A 22,084-nucleotide genomic window follows, 5' to 3' on the forward strand; every position below is an offset into this window, starting at 1 on the left:
AGTCTGTGACCCCAAAATGTCTTAATAACATTATTTGGAGATGTCAAATATCATTGTACATTACGCTGAACATCTAAATGCCAGTGTATACCATTATATTGAAGACACTAATACAAGATGGGCTTTATAGTGAGTCTAAATAATGGAGTGCCATTAGTCATAGACCGAAATGACAACAAGCCATTATTCATAGACCCCAAACTGCTAGCACAGCATTACTCTGAAATCCTAAATACCAGTGTGTGATATTCGTTTTATTATTAGTGCCATTATTCTGAATGCCCAAATACCAGGGTACCTTTATTCCAAATGCCAAAATGCCAGCTTGCCATTTTCCAGAACGCCTAAATGGGAGTGTGCCATTTTTCATAAACCCCCAAAATGTCCACGTGAAGTTATTATGAGAGGTCAAATGTCAGCAAACCATTATTCATAAACCCCAAAATGGCAGCATGCTAAATCCCAAATGTCAGTGCATGCCATTATTTTGAGAGCCCAAATGCCTGCGAGCATTTGTCTCTTTCCAGAATACATAATATAATACACTGTATAATACAGAATATACAGTGAATAATGAATGTATTTATAAAGATGGAGAAGTTAGCAATGCAAACATAGGATTTTTCCTGTATGACACGGTTCGCCTAATCTGAGTCCGCGTTCAGGTGACTCATTCAGATTGATTGAGTTACATCTGACTCATCTCTGGTTAGGCATTAATAACAAACAAAGGGACAATACAAGGAGACTTTCTCTCCAGCCGCACAGCTAAATGGCAAACTGATATACACGGTTGCTTCAAAAATACCCTTGCTATAAATAATGGCACTATGCATTTACAGAATCGCATAATTATACAGCAGATATCCTATATAAGCTATGGACAAATAAACATCTGCATAAAACCATATCACAGACACAGCCAACCATAGGAGTATGCAGTCAGGGACCATTGGCCTTTGTTGTCTGGGCACCTAGAGCGTCACCTTAAAATCCACACTTGATTCCGCTATAATTTATTGGACAGTATCATATAGGCAGGTATCGAGCAGTTGTATATGGGTGGGATTTAGATAAGACCCGTCATCTATCCTGACATGTCTCTTTTAGTAAATACTTGTATTCTCCACAAAATCTTAGGGGGCATTCACACTACCATTGCAGTGTCCATAGCTATTGTCCATTACAAGATTTTAGCAATGGACATTAGCTGAACCATCAGTAATCCGTTAAAATTTCCATTCATTTCAATGGGATTTTATCTTGTGTCCTTTTACACCCAATCCGTCAGAAGTCCGTTTTTTGCCAGCGGACAAAAAATCCTACATGCAGGACTTCTGTGTCCGTTTGAAAAAAACGGATTCTTGATGGACGGCAAGTGTCTGTTATTTTTTTTAACAATGAAGTCTATGGGCAATAGACTTATAATGGACGGTAACTGATAGCCATCAGTTACTGTCTGTTATTTTGGTTCTGTGTTTTTTGTTTTTTTTCTACACATGCTCATAAAGCAAAAACAACCCCCCCCCCAAAAAAAAATAATAAATAAATAAAAAAAATGGGCAGTATAGAAAAAACAAAACGACGGACACTAACTGACACTGACTGATGCTAGTGTGACTGTTTTTTTTTTTTTTTAATTGATCCATTAATTGGATCAGTTAAAAAAAAAGCAGACGCCTCAATATCAGTGTCAGTTAATGTCTGTTATGATAGGTGTCCATTATTTTATTTTATTTTTTTTAACAGACACCATCATAACGGAATTCAATGGTAGTGTGAACTCTGCCTTAGTGGGCTGTATGACAAGCATTTCCACAGCTATTCCTCTTAGAAATTACATGCATTGACAACTGGGTGTTAACAGTTTCACACTCTGACAAAGTCCAATAAATGCTGAGAGGACTAGACCATGTCAGACACCTCTCCATCTGGTAACGCCCAGTTGTCAGTTTATTCAGAAATATTTAAGAAGGATAACAGAGGAGCAGCACAGTGCAGACATTTTAAGGCAAATTGCTCCAGAATTGTTGTTATATGGGAAATACAAGTATTTACTAGAATACATATGTAAGGAGAGGTGACAGCTCCTCCTATAGCACTGTATCATTATTATTTGGATGCTATGGGGTAAATCATAAGGGTCGCAACAGGACACCAGTTAAACTGAGGGTGGATAGCAAAAGTCACCTGGCTCCATCTCTGAAATAAAGATGAACGTAACTCAGTAATACATTTGTGTTGCAGTTCACTAACATTCAAGGGAAACTGTAGAAATCTATGTATACCTGCTGGTAGGGGCAGGTGCATGTTTTATGTTTCCACATCTGACCTCCTAGAGTGCTGTGGATTGGACATCTGCCTCTACCTGTTTACATAGAGATAAAGCCATGTCCTCAGAGTCACAACTAAAACAGTGTATCAGAAAAATGTGATAAATACAGATAAATACAAAGCTTTCATACCACGCTTGCCTTAGGCAAACACAGCAGCGTTACATGCATCTAGTTCAGCCTGTAAGGTTACATTTTAAACATGGTGCAATGGAGGCTACAATGCTCGGTGAGAGGCGTCGATTTCAGCCAGCTATTGTAACTTGTGGTGAGATCTGCTATTGTGAGTCCATGTAAAGTCCTGGACTCGGGCTGAACACCTGTACTGCTCTTTGTTCCAAAGCAAATATGAGCTGATGGTTAAACGATAAAAATGTGCAGGTTGCTTCACAGTGTCTAAAAAAGCACCATCAGAGTTAATCCGAGAGCAAGCGGACATTGCAGATATTAACTCTTTACAGATGATGGGGAAGTAAACACAGAATAATATGCTGAGCTATAAATGTACAATATTATAATCGCAGAACCTAAGACTGTTTGGCAGTGGTAACTTCATGACAACACTTCTAGTCCTGATTACTTGTTGCAGATTTTTGAGCCAAAATCAGGAGTGGATTGAGCAAAAGGTAGAAGTCAGTGGCGTAACTAGGAATGGCGGGGCCCCGTGGCGATCTTTTGACATGGGGCCCCCTCCAAGAGGGATACATGGGCGTGCAGGCTGTCTGTGAATAAGAGGGTGATGTGGGGTGCAGTGTGTGTATAAGCAAAAGGGGAAATGGGGGTGCAAGCTGTGTGCGAGCAAGAGGGTGATCTGGAGGGGGAAACCCCCCATTCCACCACACTCTTGCTCACCCACAGCCTGCGCCCCCACGTCACCCTCTTTGCTCACACACAGCCTTCCCGCCCATTCCCTCCTCTTGCTCACATAGGGCAGAATGGGGGGGTGCAGAATGTGAGAAAGGAAGGAATGGGGGTGCAGACTTTCTCACACACAGCCTGCACACCCATGTACCCCTCTTCCTCACAGCCTATAACCCATTCCCCCCCATTGTACACTGACCTGTACAATCCAGGTAGCTCCGCCCACAAAAGACACAGACAAAAGAGTCTGTGTTAGTAGATTAAAGGACCTTTGATGACGTCATGTCTCAGGTCCTTCAATCTACTAGTATAGATGCCAGCACAGGGCCTGGGGACAGCGGGCAGAAGATAGAGGTTTCTCCTGCCCGCTGTCACTATGCAAGTGCTGGGAGGCAGCAGGGGCCTGGACAGCAGGTGGCCCCTGCTTGGGTGCAATAGTAAAGGCAGCAATTGCTGACTTTACTACTGTTAAAAGTTGGACTGTGGAGGAGGCAGCTCCTCTGCATCTTCAGGCAGCCCCCGGCACTGCAGTATATAGGGCCCGTTAACGGCTGGAATAACTCCAGAAGGTAACGGCCTATTTAAAAAAAATAAAAATAAATCTGCAACGGTAGCAGCTGTCACGGGCCCCCTAGTATCCCGGGCCCTGTGACAGCTGCCTCTTCTGCTACCACAGTAATTATGCCCCTGGTAGAAGTATAAGGACTTCCTATATATTCCCCACTAGCTTTTACCCGCGACTTCGTCTGCGGTGATTTGAGAATTGGGCGGACACAGACGTGTGAAACTGTAAAAGTGCTTTAAAAAGTTTGGTGGGCTAGCAAATGTGATGTGATGTGTTGTATTGTGTATGTCGTTATACAGACAATGTGATGTGTTGTATTGTGTATGTCGTCATACAGACAATGTGATGTGTTGTATTGTGTATGTCGTCATACAGACAATGTGATGTGTTGTATTGTGTATGTAGTGATACAGACAATGTGATGTGTTATATTGTGTATGTCGTGATACAGACAATGTGATGTGTTATATAGTGGAAAGCTATATGTAAATGTGAGTGAGTAGAGTGAGGGCTACTCCTGAGGTGACAGTAAGGAGTGTGCAGGCAGGTTGAGGCAGGAAATGCCAGGCAGTGTGTGTGAGTGTGTATGTAGTGATACAGACAATGTGATGTGTTGTATTGTGTATGTGGTGAGACAGACAATGTGATGTGTTGTATTGTGTATGTGGTGAGACAGACAATGTGATGTGTTGTATTGTGTATGTAGTGAGACAGACAATGTGATGTGTTGTATTGTGTATGTAGTGAGACAGACAATGTGATGTGTTGTATTGTGTATGTAGTGAGACAGACAATGTGATGTGTTGTATTGTGTATGTAGTGAGACAGATAATGTGATGTGTTATATAGTGGAAAGCTATATGTAAATGTAAGTGAGTAGAGTGAGGGCTACTCCTGAGGTGACAGTAAGGAGTGTGCAGGCAGGTTGAGGCAGGAAATGCCAGGCAGTGTGTGTGAGTCTATAGCTGGGGCTAGGAGTCCTGCTTTTGTGAGTCTCCTGCTAGGAAGCCATGTTGTTTAGTGGCACCAAAAGTAGCCTGTGACTCAATCCTAAGGGAAAACTATGTTTGTGGAAAATTGCACACAAATCCGTCCAGGCGTTTTAGCGTGATTGAGGAACAAACATCCAAACTCACAAACATCCAAACACACAAACTTTCACACTTATAATAGTAGTAGGATTCCTTTTGTAACTATTCTTGGCTTTGGCTCAAAAAACTACAATAAAAAAAGCTGCGTTTCCGTAACGTGGGGCCTCAGCCTTAGGCTAAGGCCCCAGGGGACGATTTGCAGCTATAAAGTGCTGCGGGAAAAACCACGGTGGGAGCGCATTGCAGTTCTTCCCATAGCACCTTAAACGCCTCTGGCGTTAACGTAGATATAATTGACATGCTGTGATTTCCAAAACCGCACTGCGGTTTTCACCGCAAAGTGGGCATGGGATTGTCATGAATCACATCCACTTTGCAGTTGCGGTAAAACAGAAACGGCGTTTCTGTTGCAAGCAAACTGTGGCATTTCAGGCCCGTGGGGCCCCAGCTTTAACCCCTTAGCGACCCTTGACGTAACTGTACGTCATGGGTCGCATGGGGATGTATGGAGCGAGCTCACACGCTGAGCTCGCTCCATACACGGCAGATGCCAGCTGTATCATACAGCCAGGACCTGCCACTAACAGCAGCGGTCGGTGCCCGAGCCGATCGCTGCTGTTAACCCTTTACACACTGCGGTCAAACGTGACCGCAGTGTGTAAACGGCGCCGGCGGCACAGGCGCCGCCATGTTTCGCCGATCACCGCCCTCCTGAACGTCACATGAGGGCGGTGATCGGTTGCTATGACAGCCAGAAGCCTATTGAAGGCTTCCAGGCTTGTCTCTGCACTAGATCTATTAGACGATGCCAGAGGCCAGAGGCATCGTCTAATAGAAGTGCTGCGATTTTCCTATTCACTGCAATACTGTAGTATTGCAGTGAATAGTATGAGCGATCAGACCCCCTAGGTTTCAAGGTACCTAAGGGGTCTGATCATAAATGTAACAGAAGAAAAGAAAAAGTTTTTAAAAGTATTAAAAAAAAAAAAATATAAAAGTTCAAATCACCCCCCTTTCCCTAGATTAGCTATAAAAGTAATTTAAAGAACATTAAACATAAACATATTAGGTATCCCCGCGCTCCAAAATGCCCGAACTATTAGAATATTAAAACATTTATCCCGTACTGCGAACGGCGTAGCGGCAAAAAAAAATAAAAACAGCCAAAAAGCGTTTTTTTCAACACTTTGCCTCCTATAAAAAATTGAATAAAAAGTGATCAAACCATCAGATCTTTCCCCAAATGGTATCAATAGAAACGTCATCTTGTCCCGCATAAAAAGACACCACAACCAGCTCCATACATGGAAATATGAAAAAGTTACAGGTGTTAGAACATGATGACACAAATTTTTTTTTCTATTTTGCAAAGTTTATCATTTTTTTAAAAGTATCAAAACATTTCAAATACTATATAAATTTGGTATCACCGCATTCGTACTGACACGTAGAACACAGGTAACATGTCATTTGTACCAAACAGTGAACGCTGTAAAAATTAAACCCATAAGAAAATGGCGCAAATGCATTTTTTCTCCAATTGCACCTCATTCTGAATTTTTTTCCAGCTTCACAGTACATTGCACAGCATATTGAATGGTGCCATTACAAAGTACAATTTGTCCCGCAAACAATAAGCCATCATGTGACTGTGAACTGAAAAATGAAAAAGTTATGGCTCTTGAAATGTGAGGAGGGAAAAACGAAAATGCGAAACCAAAAAATGGCCTGGTCCTTAAGGGGTTAAAGGGATTTTCCCACGCTCACTACCATGTTTACATTTGTAGACAATTAAAAGTGAAACATTTATGCAAATATAAATGATTAAAAATTTTGAAGATTTTTTTTTTAACCATTTTAGTGGTTACAGTGTTTTGTCTTACTAGGTTGCCAATGGATATAACCATGAATGAGGAAACTTTCTATGGTCTATGACTTGTCAGAACCTCAGTTATTATGGCCAGTATCTTTTCATGCATGTAGCGTCCTCGTCTGATCTGTCCACAACAAAAAAAATCAAATTAAATTTGCAAAAATGTTTCACTTTTTATTGTCTACAAACTTAAATATTGCTCCTGTCATAAAAGAACGGTAAATGGAAGTCAAAACGAGAAAGTTTTGTGATGATATCTATAAAACATAATTGTAAGTTCAGAAAACTCAGAATAGAATTAAAGGGGAGTTCCAGTTCCTTTTTTTACACTCTGGGGAGGCTTAAAATAATAAACATTATATACTCACCTGTACAAAGAGGTGAGTATATAGTGCTTATTATTTTAAGCCTCTCCAGGGTGAAAAAAAAATAGTAATTGGAACACCCCTTTAAGTATATGTTCACATGGAGTTTTTCCACCAAGGATTTGGTGTGTTTTCTGTGTCAAAAAATGAAAAAATGCCCACAACAAAGTCTAAACTGTGTGGTGGGAGTTGGTGATAGACGCATCTTTTTTTCCAGTGCTCAGTGCATCCGGTCATATCTAGTCTTAGTTTTAGCACTGGAAAAATCTTGTTTAGCCAAAGTATTTTCAACGAGAATCAAAAGGGATAAGGCAAATAGAAAATCAAGCCAGAGTCCTATTTCTCCTATAGTTGCCATTGGAAGAGGATTGGGCCTCTGTACCTTTTCCAGTGACTTGGGAGAGTTTTTTGCAAGTTTATTGTTTTGTTATTATCTTTGTTACTCATTATTAGCAACAGCTGGTAATTGGGTTCCTTCGACTGACCTGCTCTGTGTTCTTATCAGGGATGGCTATACAGTGTGATAGAGTCAAATGGACACTGACAAACCCCATTGACTTTAATGTTGTCCATTCTTTTTTTTGTTTTGTTTTGTTTTTTACAGCAGAAAGCACTGCAAGGAATGCTTGACAGAACCCTGACAGGGGCTCCTAAATAGCCTTAAAGGGATCCCATCATTAAAATCAATTTTTTTGTCCCTAACATGTAGGAATAGCCTTAAGAAGCCTCTGCGTCGACGTTCGGTATATAATCCGGTTTTCATCTGTATGCAAATTAGTTCTCTTGCAGCACTGGGGGCGGTCCTCCACTCTCAAACAGCACTGGGGGCGTCCCAATGCTGCGCGAGAACTCTCCAGCGCGGCCTCCATCTTCTTCAGGAATGAGTCTTCTTCGCATCTTCTTCCCGGGGGTTGGCTTCAGACTTCTAGGCCTTGGGCAGAGATGACTGCACATACCTGCCAGCCACAAGAAAATGGCTGCTTACAATACTATGCAAGTGGCCATTTTCTTGTTGCCGGGGGGCATGCGCAGTCTGCTCTGCCCGAGGCCTAGAAGTTTGTAGCCACTGCCGGAAGAAGACACAGGGAGAGCCCATTCCTGAAGAAGATGGAGGTGGCGCTGGAGAGCTCTCTGGCAACATTGGGGACGCAACCAGTGCTGCGAGAGAATCATTTGCATACCTATGAAAATCAGATTATATACTGAACGGCGTCCCGGAGAAGACATCTAAAGGTAGGAGAAGAATAGCCTTTCTTAAGTCTATAGCTACGTGTTAGGGACAAAAAATGACTTTTAATGATAGGATTTCTTTAAATACGACATTTCTCCACCTTCGCCTACTCCAGTTCTTTGCATCGGTTTATAAATGCCGCAGCACTAATTCAGCACAATTGTAATTTTTTTCTCTATCCCCCACCATTCCTGAGCAATCAAAACCATTACTTTTTGTTCCTGAAATGCGATTTAGGCTGTACTGTCAGGTGGGCAATGTCAGGGGAGGGGTTGGGATATGTGATTCAGAGCTCCAGTCAGTCAATATCAGATCTCAGAATCACACCCCCTTGTCTGTTCCTGCCTGACACCGCCCTCCTGACAATACAGAGCCTAAATAGCATATCAGGCACCAAAACTAACAGCATTGATAACTTTGGAATAGCGGGGGCTAAAGGAAAATTCCAACTGTGCCAAAATCAGTGAAACAGAACCTATTAAATGAGGGGGTGAAAGATCCTCATTGAGAGCCTATGTTTAATATTAAGAAAGGCACCCATGGGCACAATGTTACTTCTATGACATAGCCAAGACTTCTAGATTAACAGATCTACAATAAAAAGACCCTACCACAAGTGTATATCCTTATCTCAACTTCCTGGATCCTTGTAAGTGTGACGGATATTGGGAATGTTTATTGGCTCATATGTTTAGAGTGGTTACTAGTAGAGATGAGCGAACAGTGTTCAATCGAGTACATGTTCGATCGGATATCAGGCTGTTCGAGATGTTCGATTGGAGTCGAACACCAGGTGGCAAACTCACTAAAAATTCGATTCCCCTCCCACCTTCCTTGGCGCATTTTTTGCACCAATAACTGTGCAGGGGAGGTGGGACAGGAACTACGACAACGGAGGCATCGAAAAAAAATCTGAAAAAGTAATTGGCTGCCGAAATCAGGTGACCTCCAATTTATACAACTGGTGGATTTAATATCTGGTTCGTATGAAACTGTGAACTATGTGACTGTGAGACAGGGACAGATGTACAGGCAGGGTTAGCTAAGGATTACCTTTATTTAGGTGGGAACTCACCCAGCTCTTTGGGGCTCTATCTGGTTGGTATCCCTGTCAGATTGTGATATGCGGGAGCTGACTTTTTCCCATAGGAATACATTGAGCGCACGGCCAGTACTGCTACATCTCGGCATAGGAATGCATTGACCAGTGTTGATTGGCCGAATGCCATACAGAGTACAGCATTCGGCCAATCAACGCTGGTTCTGCCAGAGGCTTGTCTGTGAGGAGGCGGAGTCTAACATCGGACCAGAATGGAGACTGCTGTGGACTGATCTTAGACTCTGCCTCCTCCGGCAGAACCAGCGTTGATTGGCCGAATGCTGTACTCTGTATGGCATTCGGCCAATCAACGCTGGTCAATGCATTCCGAGATGTAGCAGTGCTGGCTGTGCGCTCAGCACTGCTACACTGGAGATGCAGCATAGATGAGTGTGCAGCAGGGTTCAGCGCACACTCAGCTCTGATAAATCTCTGATGCAGCAGAGCTGAGTGTGCAGCAGGGTTCACATCTCCGGTGTAGCAGTGCTGGCCGTGCGCTCAGTGCGGCTGCATCTCCGGTGTAGTCGAGCTGAGCGCACGGCCAGCACTGCTACATCTCGGAATGCATTGACCAGCCATACAGAGTACAGCATTCGGCCAATCGACACTGGTTCTGCCGGAGGAGGCGGAGTCTAAGATCAGTCCACAGCAGTCTCCATTCTGGTCCGATGTTAGACTCTGCCTCCTCACAGACGAGCCTCTGGCAGAACCAGCGTTGATTGGCCGAATGCTGTACTCTGTATGGCATTCGGCAAATCAACGCTGGTCAATGCATTCCTATGGGAAAAAGTCAGCTCCCGCATATCGCAAGCTGACAGGGATCCCGACGTAATACAGTGACTTGGGCATGTTAAATGTGCCCAGGCATGCTTCCCCCTGCTGTCCCAGTTGCATTCCAGGGTGTTGGCATCATTTTCTGGGGTGTCATAGTGGACTTGGTGACCCTCCTGAGTTGAATAGTGGTTTCCCCATAAACGAGTATTTATTCCTCATAGACTATAATGGGGTTTGATGTTCGATTGAACAGTCGAGTATTGAGCGGCTACTTGAATCGAACTTTGAACATTTCACTGTTTGCTCATCTCAAGTTACTAGTAATGGCATCTATAGGGCAAGTGTGATATATAGCAGTATAAATGCAAAATGTTTGCTGTACTATCAGTCAGTAACCTGATTTTTGTTGCCCCTAGAAAAAGAAGAGCTGTCAGAGTCCACTGAAGAAGTAGCTGATTATTTCAGGTATAGTACAATGCATTAATAATGCAATTTCTATATAATGTATCTTAGTCTGATTTTACTATATGAAGTATATGAATCCTATTTCTTTACATCACAAATACCTGTAATCAACACAAAAGTTAATCTTGACCAATAACACCCATATATAAAGCCAGAAAATGCTATATGCTCCTGTAGATGAATGAAGCGTATTTTTCTATAGAGAGATGTCCATCATCATTACCTCATTGTGCTTCCTACTCTACTATGGCCACCATTCATTTTGAATGGGATGTGGCCCTGTCACGTAACCTGGAAATTGCAAAATGAACGTTTGCTAATACAAAGAGCATTCGCTTGGCAGCTGCTACGGCTGAGGTTTTAAGTGACATAGTGAACACACCTTTTTTGGCATCAAATTGCTGTTTAGAAAATCTAATCTTTATCTTTGTGCGTATCACCTGCTTGGTGCATAGAGATTGCCCACTTTTGCCTGTGGTCATCACCCAGCACCACTCCTTACATACAGATTGACAGGTTTTGGTGTGTCGTGATCACTGTTTGAAAACAGGTGCTCGGCATGGGCACAAGTCGATTTTTCTTGGCCGCAAGATGTCACTTGGATGCAAAAAAGGTATGTTCACTATGCTACTAGGCACCCTAACAGCATATGAGAGGTGTAGAAGGGATTTTAGTAGTGGTAAATGTCCATAAACTCTGCTAAGATCTGGGGCGCACAGCAATAGCATCTCTATGAAGGACACTTACATAATATATGACATAAGGGCTATCCCATAGTATAATATAGTGTCTTCATTTGTCACGATGCAAGATGTACTAGTGATTGTCACAATTTTAAGGTACATTGTGATAGGTACATGCAGACGCCTCATAGTTAGACTGTGTCTTTGGCTCATATACAACATACCGTAGCATGTTTCCCATTTTGGTAATTCTGCATATATCATTAATAAGAGAAATTACAAATATTCTCTTAAGCCATTCTGTTACTGAATTTGTGACATGTTAAAGGGAATGTCTCTTAACACAGCAGCTTCCTTGATGAGCTGAACATGGGGGGGGGGGGGGGGGTCCCACTGTCATTGAACACTGCCATTAGCTGCTCTTTTCCACTGCAACAATTGAAGTGACTTTTTATATTTTATATTTAGATATCTTATGCATATTGCTCAGTCCATAAAATAGGATACAGATCAGATCTGGTATTATTTATCTAAATAGTGCATGCATTGACCAAAAGCACAATTGTGCAGCACGAGGAATGGGATAAAGGCCCAAATTGAAGTAAAATTTACAATGCAATAAATATTTCCAAGTATTAATGTTATATAATTCTTACAAATATACAATATCCTCATTTCCAGCACTGTATTCACAAAAAGCCTACAAAACAATGTTCAGGTGGTTAGACGCCATACAATGTGCAAGTTGTCCCTTGCCAATTTGTCTTCATTAACCTTGCTAAGAGACCCCCTTGGCTGGTGACAGAAGTAATTTTCAAGGTTAAATACAGTATGTATAAGGAGCTAAGTCTCCTGGCACTACTGACAGAGAAATTTAACTCTTTCCATGCTAATGAAAGGTACAAGTAGGGCACTGTTGTATACAATAAATCTGTATAGAGGCCAGTAATAGTACATTAGTAGGTCTGGTCTTCCACAGGTAAATTTAGTAAGATAACTCATCTGTATCAGACAGGGGGGTTATTGCATACCAAGGACACATTTGGAGAGAATTCAATTATTTCTATGTCAATCTATTATGCAGGATTAGAAAAACGTGTTTGCTTTGTTTCAAAAAACAGAACCGCACCTGTCAACAGGTCCACTTTAATACTGACTGCCAGGGAGACCTTATCCTAAAGCCATATGGGACTGGTCCAGTGCAGGATGCCAGCTGAAATTGGCTGGTTTTCACCACTACATTTTGACGTGATTCTAAAATTAACATACCGTGTTTTTTTTTTTTTTTTTTTTTTTTTGTAGTGTGTAGATAGGATTTTATGAAATCCAACTAACTAGAGTGTAGTGTAGTGTAGTGACTACACTTACATTGTACTTCAGCCTGCAATTTGCTATGTTTTCTGCCTAGGACCAGGAGCACTCAAGCCAAAGTTTTGATTTGTTTGTTATGCTATATCCTTGACCCTATCTGCTCCTTGTATGCCAGATGGAGACATAGGTTACAGGGGGTCAACTATTGTCTATCTGGTGTACTTTACAGTATATGTCCTTGTATACTATTCTCCAGTGTGCACCCTGAGCCCCATATAGATATAATTAACTAAACCATACAGCTACTTGCAGTATGGGTGTGGCCCTATTATACCTATAAACCTCAGCAATAAGAAACCTTAAAAAAGGCAGGCACTGCATGTCCACTGATAAGTTTTTTTTTTTTTTTATGTAAGGAAATGTAGAACCCTATGCGAACAAGCCCTAATAGACTGGATTTGGTGGATAATGGTTCTCCTTGGGAAGACTGCCAAACTGGAGTAAGGCCAAGATTAAGTAGAGTTTTACAGGGCGGGCAATAGTCCCTGAGGAAAAAAAAAGCTATGTAAAGTAGTACTGTCTGATGCTTTGTCAGGCCTTGCAATAGACGTAAGGATATAACGTATACCAGAGCCTTCTCCATATGACAAATAGGATGGGAATTCTCAGGGATGATTCTGGTTTGGCTTGGATCTTAAAGTTGGCCATACACATTAGATTTTTATTGGTTGAAATGGCTGATTTCAGACAACAATCAGCTCTGTAAATGCCACAAATGTTTGTGACCAACCAATGGCAGACTTTAGTCTGTCAAAAGCGGATCAGCTAAGCTATTTGTTCTGCAGGTGTTTGAGGAAAACATCTTTAACATATTGACTGATCAGCCAACATTTGTTCGTCTAAACAAATAAACAGCCCCCTTGAGCAATTTAGTTGTTAACATTGATGGTGGGCTCATTCGTAGGAGCAACCTCATCATCACCCATATGGCAGCATGATGGTCATCTGCAGTCAGATATGTATGGCCAGCCTTAGGTCGAATTTCAAGACTGAGACCTCAGTCCGTGTGTTGGTCAGTTTTACCGCCCTGTACGTTCTGCTGGGAGAGGAGACTCTTAGCGGTATAGTTATCTATGCTGCTAGGAGTAGTTGCCTCCCAGTGACTTACTGGTCCATACTGATTATACCAGACAGTAAGTTGCTGGGGGTCAGCATATAGATAACTATACCGCTATCCCTCTGCAGTCGGTTCAGGCCAATAAATCCAGCTAACACATGGCTGAAGCCCGATCGTGTGATTGTTAATTTAGTAATGTTAAACCTGATGATGGGTCAGACATTGATTTATAGGACAGCTACTTCTAACTGGTACTTGCTCTGGGAGAGATACTTTGTATACCTCATATAATGGCATCTCTGTAGTAGGTTATGGAAATTTTGATTGAAGGATAATACATACTGGAATACTGTATCCCACAATACAAACTATATTTTCATGGGGAAGCCATTTGTTTTGCAGCTAGTCTATTATGCATGTGTTCTCATTGCACAGCTTTGCCACTTGTGGGATGAGCTCAGTGCCTATGGCTCTAAACATATACAACGTTTTATACAATAATTATCGAGCCATAAATAACATACAGCAGTGATGGCGAACCTTTTTGAGACCGAGTGCCTAAACTGCAACCCAAAACCAAATAAATTATCACGGAGTGCCAACACGGCAATTTAACCTTAAAACTCTGTGGGTCCACAATTGCGGACCCACAAATTACAGTCATGTGACTGGGGCTTTACAGATCTTGTACTGAAAGGTAAAGGTCTCTGCATTCTGTACTTTTAAACAATTAATTTTCACTATTTACATCGCACAGGATCTGTTTTATAGTTTACCGTGCAATGTTATTACATCCTGTACTAATTTCACGTCTGCTATAAAACAAATACTGTGTGATATACATAGTGAGGGGACCCCACACAGTACAATCTGCCCCTCAGTGGCCCCCCACACAGTACAATCTGCCCCTCAGTGCCCCCCCACACAGTACAATCTGGCCCACAGTGGCCCCCACACAGGATTATACCTGTATACTCCACAGTAGCCCCCTCCCACACAGCATGAACTGGTCCACAGTAGCCCCCTCCCACACAGCATGAACTGGTCCACAGTAGCCCCCTCCCACACAGCATGAACTGGTCCACAGTAGCCCCCTCCCACACAGCATGAACTGGTCCACAGTAGCCCCCTCCCACACAGCATGAACTGGTCCACAGTAGCCCCCTCCCACACAACATGAACTGGTCCACAGTAGCCCCCTCCCACACAACATGAACTGGTCCACAGTAGCCCCCTCCCACACAACATGAAATGGTCCACAGTAGCCCCCTCCCACACAACATGAAATGGTCCACAGTAGCCCCCTCCCACAGAGCATGAAAGATCCACAGTAGCCCCCTCCTACACAACATGAAATGGTCCACAGTAGCCCCCTCCCACACAACATGAAATGGTCCACAGTAGCCCCCTCCCACACAGCATGAAATGGTCCAGAGTAGCCCCCTCCCACACAACATGAACTGGTCCACAGTAGCCCCCTCCTACAGAGCATGAAAGATCCACAGTAGCAGCATAAAATGGTCCACAGTAGCCCCCTACCCGCACAGCATGAAAGTCTACAGTAGCCCCCTCCCACACAACATGAAAGGTCCACAGTAGCCCCCTCCCATACAGCATAAAATGGTCCACAGTAGCCCCCTACCCACACAGCATGAAAGTCTACAGTAGCCCCCTCCTACACAACATGAAATGTCTACCGTTGCCCCCCTCCCCTGACAGTGCAAACAAACACAATATAGTTACCTGAAGAGCTGCCAGGTGTTCTCTCTTCTGTTCACTGCGCGCGCTGATGACTTACGTCATCACGCCCGCGCTTGTTCAGAGGTCACACTCTGTAGTCAGTGTAGGCCGCGTAGTACGCGTGGCCTACACTGAGCTACACTGACAGCTTTCAGCTGGATGCGCATTTGCACAACCAGCTGAAGGCAGCGATCGCTCACTAACGGGGAATCCTGCATCGGATTCGCCGTTAGTGAGCGATCAGGGCGACAGCACGCGTGCCAGCAGAGGGGGCTCTGCGTGCCCTCTCTGGCACGCGTGCCATAGGTTTGCCATCACTGACATACAGGGATACTTTATATTCTTATTCTAATGGGAACGGCATTGTCCAAACTTGTGTGAATTGAGGCAGTGCTTGCATACTCTTAACAATAAACATTTGTGTTCTGAAACCCATATTTGTAGTCTAGGCTTAAATGTATGTATTTGTGCATTCTTTTATTAGTCTTGACATGTGTTAGCATAGAAATGGGGTGACTGTGCATACTATGAGATGACTGTGTGCCAGATCAGCCCAGTTAATAAAACAAATACAGCTGCAGGCTTGAAGTTTCAGAAATTCTTATTTTAGTATATATGTAATAGCATATAATTGGAGATTGCTTCCTACACACAGCCAAAGTGCTGATTGACAGGACCTCCCCCAGCGCAAGCTACAGCACAGGGTTCAGGACAATGTTGCCACCTAGTGGTTGGTTAGGATAATACATACTAGAGTGACCTCTTATCTGCGTTCTGCATAAAAAAAATCAGAGCATTAAAGTGGAAAGATTACTTAGGAGAATCAGCCTATTGAATATTGTTACTCTCTTTTATAAACACACAGTAAATACACCACAATTACATCCCAAGATCAGCGGAAACTGTATGAAGATGAGTTTGCCTCTGACTACACAGAATATCTAGAGCTGCATGCCAAGATTGGTAAAGTTCTGGAGAGATTTGTGCACCTTGGCTCAAAAATGAAGAAGTATCAGCAAGGAACGGTAGAGCACAAGGTGAGAATGTAATATATTCCATAAATGGGTCCAATTTTTTTTTTTTTTTTTTTATTCCAGGTTACCTTCAGTCTCACTCCAAATGAGGAGATGTCAGTCTAACATAATAGTCAAGAATGTTTTATTTTATTTTCAACCATATCATATTGTAAATTCTGCCCTAACTGTGGGTCCAGCTAGCAGTATTATATGGATCTGTGATTAATTGAGTTCTGATCAGTATATAGGTTAAAGAGGATGCTGTTATACAGAGAGCTCTTAGAGAAAACAATATTGTTGTACTATCCTTTTATTATCCTAAATAATATTATATGCATTTTATTTGCTGTGACTGCTAGTAATAGGACCAAGGTTACTTGTACCTGGATGTAGTTATAGCTGCACACAATTCTGGGGTCACAGAAAAAGTGCGTGCCACCATGATTAATTCCAGGTTATTTCTCAGTCTGTGTGCCTTGTACAATATATGGGTGTGGCTTAATATGCTAAACTGTGAACTGAAAAGTGTGCCAAAACAGCATTAGACCCTTAGGAAAATCTGGTGCAGTTTAACCCTTTCCTGACATCCACTGTACTATTACAGCAGAAATCAGGTGTTTAAGTATGGCGGCTGCCATAGCCACTGAGACAGCAGAGACCCCCAGCGGTAATACCCGTGAGCGAAGCCCACTACAATTGCGGGGTATTAACCCTTACATTGTGGCTCCTAAATTAGAAAAAGGTTCCTACTGAGCTACCCCAACTAGGCTGGTCACTTCTCCGGTCTTCTCCAAAGCTCCCATGTGGCGAGACCGCAGGAGTTGTCCAGTTGTCATGGCAACCAGGACCTTGTGAAGGCTCCCAGCCATGTCTTTACTGCACTGTCTACCAATAAGTATTTGGACGCCTGCGGTAGAATAGTAAAACAACATCTATTCATACACAATAGTTGGTAGATCCCAGCAGATGCTTCCTTACAGATGGTATTGATGGACACAATACTCCCAGATGCCTGGTGACACTCCTGGTGTATGTGAGCCATCGGGCGGGTGCGGTTTCTCTGGCCAGCACTCGTCGGTCTCTATTTCCCAGTTTCGGGGGTCTGCCGACTCGGGGCAGATTCCAACAATCACCATTCACCTTCCACTTCTTAATCACATAGGCCACTGCTGACTTTGGGTAATTCAGTTCTCTTGCTATGTCCCTTAAGGATCGACCATTTCTGTAGTACCCCACAATTACCCCTTTCTCAAAATCAGACAACTCTGCACGTCGAGGCATCTTGCAGGTGACGGTACTTTTCCGTTATTGGGCCAGCAGTCAGCATCGGCTGTTTCCCATTTAACGGCAGAAGGCGTGACGTACATCACAACCACAGATAACTTCATTTGCATGGGTGTCCAAATACTTATTGGCAGTGTATATGCCGATTGAGGCTTGCCTGTGGCAGATACGGTGAGTTCTAACTACATCCAGGTGTGTTACCCCTTCAATGATGGTAATAATCTAGAATTAATTGTTGCGGTTTTGGAAATTGCAGCATGTTAATTACACCTATGGAAATTCTGGTGGTTCCCTATAGATATAATGGAGTAATGACTTTGTGTGAATTATTATGGATATGTGGTCTTTACAGCAGACAAGGCAATGATCTGACCTGCTACAAGATTGTTATTCATATTGCTTGGTGTGTATCTGTACAATATTGACTGTAGTATTCTGGCATTTCATTGGATTATAACTAAGTCGTTGCTATCAGATAAATGCTATTTTTGTGTATCTGTTCATAAATGACCGCTCTAAAATGTCATCTCTTTCTTTCAGATGGTTGAAAATAAGATTTTGTCAGAATACAAAAAGTTCAAGAAGGTGAGGATACAGATTGTCTGTTCATTTATGAAAACAAATTCATAAATCGCTAAACCACTGTTGAGACCAACCAAAGAGTTGGCATCTGTATAGCGTGTTAGTTTTCTACTGTGCGGCCTCGTGCAAAAGCCTCAGTCTAAGAATCGGTAAATGTTTCTAGCCACTATTTTATTAACCCTAATAGCTAATCCTACAAAGGGATTGTGTGTATACCAATCATACATCACAGGATAGATTTGGGATATTTACTATACATACACCAGGAAAGATCCCAGCGCATAAGTTTAACTGAAAGCTTCTGGATCTGTTTTAAAGGGTTTTTTTCCGGGGTAAAATATTTGATGAGCTATGATAAGCATATTCGCTTACTCATGGGTATGCCAGGTCCTGGACCCTCACCTATCTGATATTGATGAAAATTAGAAACACATTCTCATATATAGGAAAATGATGGCTGCAACTATGGCTAAATGTATATCTGGGGTTTCTATTGGCTAAAGCTCAATGAAAATCCTAAACAGGAGCTGTATAACACAAAGGTGGACCACACTAGGACAGTAGATTAACAGAATATGTTGGGGGTTCTTATCTTTTTCATTAGTGTCATTCATGTTTTTTTTTTTTTTTTTTAAGCAGTGTTACATTCTAATATAGATGTGCAGCAATTTTATGGATAGTAAAATTTGACATTTCCTGAGAGGTACTTGAACTGTATTTACATATATTTGTCTCTTCACCTAGACGTATCCTGGCTACAGGGAAGAGAAGACACGTTGTGAATACTTGCACCATAAACTCTCTCACATCAAGGACCTGATTCTGGAATATGAGAAGAATACAGCAACTTAGCCAGACTTGGTACAAGAGACATTTGATCTGTACCCCCAAGACTATAGGTCACTGATCAGCACAGCAAGTCTGAGCAGAAAAAAAAAAATATATAAAAAAAAAACTCCCAAAAAACCTTCATATAAAGCTACTTCTCAGCAAAGCAAGCAGCTCATGGAAACAAAGTGCCATCAAACTACTGTATGCTACTGTAGTAATATGCCTTGACGCATCACAGCTACAGCCTTAAGGAGGACGCAAGGTTATAATATGTACAAATAAGACAAGGCAGCTTTTAATGGTGACCTGCAAAGGTTTAAGTGGGGGGGGGGAGACATGTAATGTAGAAATGAACTAATGTGGGCTGTAATGATCTATTAGGGAAGACTGAGCAGTATACCAAGAGCCTAATCCTAGAACACAAGGAAGAATTCATCTACTGTGCTGCCTGCATGGACACTACTGAAGTGGGTCAGACAGTACCTGTACTGTACAAATAGCACTTAAAGGCCACACACAAAAAAAACTACTGCATTTGACTTATTTTTTTAAATTGGGGGGGGGGGGGGGGGGAGAGGAATGGGCTAAGGCCACAAAAAAAGCCTCTGCATTTTCATTCTCCTATTAACCCTAGAACATACGTTTAGCTGCAGAAGCGCGAGTGTTAACATGCTGTATTTTCCCAAGACAAATCTGCAGCTTTTTCTGCAAAATGTGGATGAGAATGTCCAAGCTCTCATTCTATTTGCTGGTGCTGTTAAACACAACTCCTATACTGTTTCTGCAACATGTGGTCTTAGCCTCAAATTTTAGAAGAATAGCGAGCTAAATATTAGATTGTATAATGAAAAGTTAAACAATTTTCCAAATATGCTTTTTGTATCAATTCAGTTTTCTAGTTTTCTGCTTAATTCCAGTGGATAAAAAAAAATATTGGAAAATTGTGTAACTTTTTTTTTTATACTAACATGTCTGAAACTAAACAACCCCTCTAAGTACATTTGCCGTCATACTATCAATTGTCCTTGGAAGATCAAAGTGTACCTCCAATTATTCAGCTTTTCATCAGTGAATACTATAGGTGAACATAAGGCATTTCTTAAATGTTTTGTCCACCTTTCCTTCAGATTGTCTTAAGTAGCAATTGTGCCCATATCCAGCATCACATACAGAAGTGTGCTGACAGTTTACCGTAGTTCATTGTGTGACTGTACAGTGATAGAGAAGTCTTACTGCACACAGTAGTCAAAGAAAGGCTCAGCTGCCACCTTTAGCAGTTCCAAGCAGTTAGATTTTAGGTCCAAATCAGCAGTAATAAGATTACTCAGCTTTATACGAACCTGTACTACTCATTTATGAGAAGTCTTATACTTGTGGGGTACCCTTTAAAAGAAACTAGTAACTGGACATGGGTTATCTGCCAAATCAGACACTATCACTCAATAGGCCTTGATATAGTACCATTACATTCTGAACTAGTATGTTTTGTGGCATCTACAATTAAAGTTTCTTGATCTTATATTCATTGTTTATGTTGTTGTAAGTCATGACATTTTACAATAAATGAAGTTGCGTTTTAGTTAAATTTTCAAAAACACCCATCACATAGGGAGCAGGGGTTATATATTCTCTACTGGGCAGTCTATGGAGGACCTTTCACGTTCTCATAGCTATAATGTTAAGGCAGGGTTATGATTTCATATCCTTGTCAGCTTTCCACTATACTCCCTGTTGGAGAGATTGGTGTCAACACTAACTGCACTGGTATCTTTCTCCAATGTCTGAAGGATGGGCATTAGCAATAACCCTAGGCTTTAAACTGTGAGGACCATCCCCTCTCAGTATTCTTTTATAGACTTAGTCATGGGTCTGTGTTCTTCAGTCCAGAAATTATGCCCCACCCTTCTGCCAGTGGGGAAATGTGACAACATTAACTGCAACGGGACAAATACTGAAAAGCCCATAGTGTACTGAATTTAATGCACCATCAACTGTGTAGTGGTATAATACTGCACATCTATGAAGACTTTAAAGGTCTATCCTCATTACATTAGTATGGTGAGAATACCCAGGAGATGCTATAATGTAGCGTAAAGATGCAAGTCCCAACACTCATCTGGTTATGAAGTAATTGGATAGAGGAAGTAACTTCTGAGTGGTCATCGTTCTTCACTTGTGTGGAAGTTCCATAAATACCTGTGCACACTTAAAAAGCTAACCCAGACACCTGGTTTGTCTTTTGCTGGATGGATTCATAGTCTTCAATGCTATTGCATACAAAAGACATCTGTCAAGTGTACATTTAGGGTGAGTTCACACTGCGTATACGCCAGCTTATTCTGAACGTAAAACACGTTCAGAATCAGTGGCGTATAAAGCAGTTCCCATTCATTTCTATGGGAGCCGGCATACAAGCACTCCCATTGAAGTGAATGGAAAGTGCTCACGTGTACGGCTAGCTCTGCTCATGCCGAGCCGTACACGTGAGCACATCCCATTCACTTCAATGGGAGTGCTCGTAGTGAAAAAAGCATCCCATTCATTTCTATGGGGAGCGTATGCCGGCTCCCATAGAAATGAATGGGAACTGCTTTATACGCTGCTGATTCTGAACGTGTTTTATGTTCAGAATAAGCTGGCCTATACTCAGTGTGAACTCACCCTTAGATGAACAGCATTTTAAAGTCAAGACCTTCCTCTTCCAGCTTGTAACTGCTGAAAGTAACTTACCCAGGACAGATGTGATTTACATTTTAAGAGCTGTTAAGTGGAACATGAGCATCAGACTCATCGCACCAAATTATTAGACCTGGATATGTCTGTCAATGCATGGACACAGATAAGACCAAGGGCGACTCCCATT

General features: G+C 42.1%; 1 protein-coding gene across 1 annotated transcript in view; it reads left to right on the top strand.

Moving 5' to 3' along the window:
* The window catches only part of ELL3 (elongation factor for RNA polymerase II 3), a 107,575-nt gene extending 88,280 nt beyond the window's left edge, over window positions 1-19,295 (top strand). The window contains exons 9-12 of the mRNA XM_075273392.1: window positions 10,609-10,657; window positions 16,374-16,545; window positions 18,349-18,393; window positions 19,135-19,295. Coding sequence (XP_075129493.1) covers window positions 10,609-10,657; window positions 16,374-16,545; window positions 18,349-18,393; window positions 19,135-19,242 — 374 coding nt within the window. The 3' untranslated portion in view covers window positions 19,243-19,295. The remainder of the gene's footprint in view (window positions 1-10,608; window positions 10,658-16,373; window positions 16,546-18,348; window positions 18,394-19,134) is intronic.
* Window positions 19,296-22,084: the final 2,789 nt, after the last annotated feature.

This window comes from Leptodactylus fuscus, chromosome 5 (genome assembly GCF_031893055.1).
Source record: "Leptodactylus fuscus isolate aLepFus1 chromosome 5, aLepFus1.hap2, whole genome shotgun sequence".
Classification (NCBI taxonomy): domain Eukaryota; kingdom Metazoa; phylum Chordata; class Amphibia; order Anura; family Leptodactylidae; genus Leptodactylus; species Leptodactylus fuscus.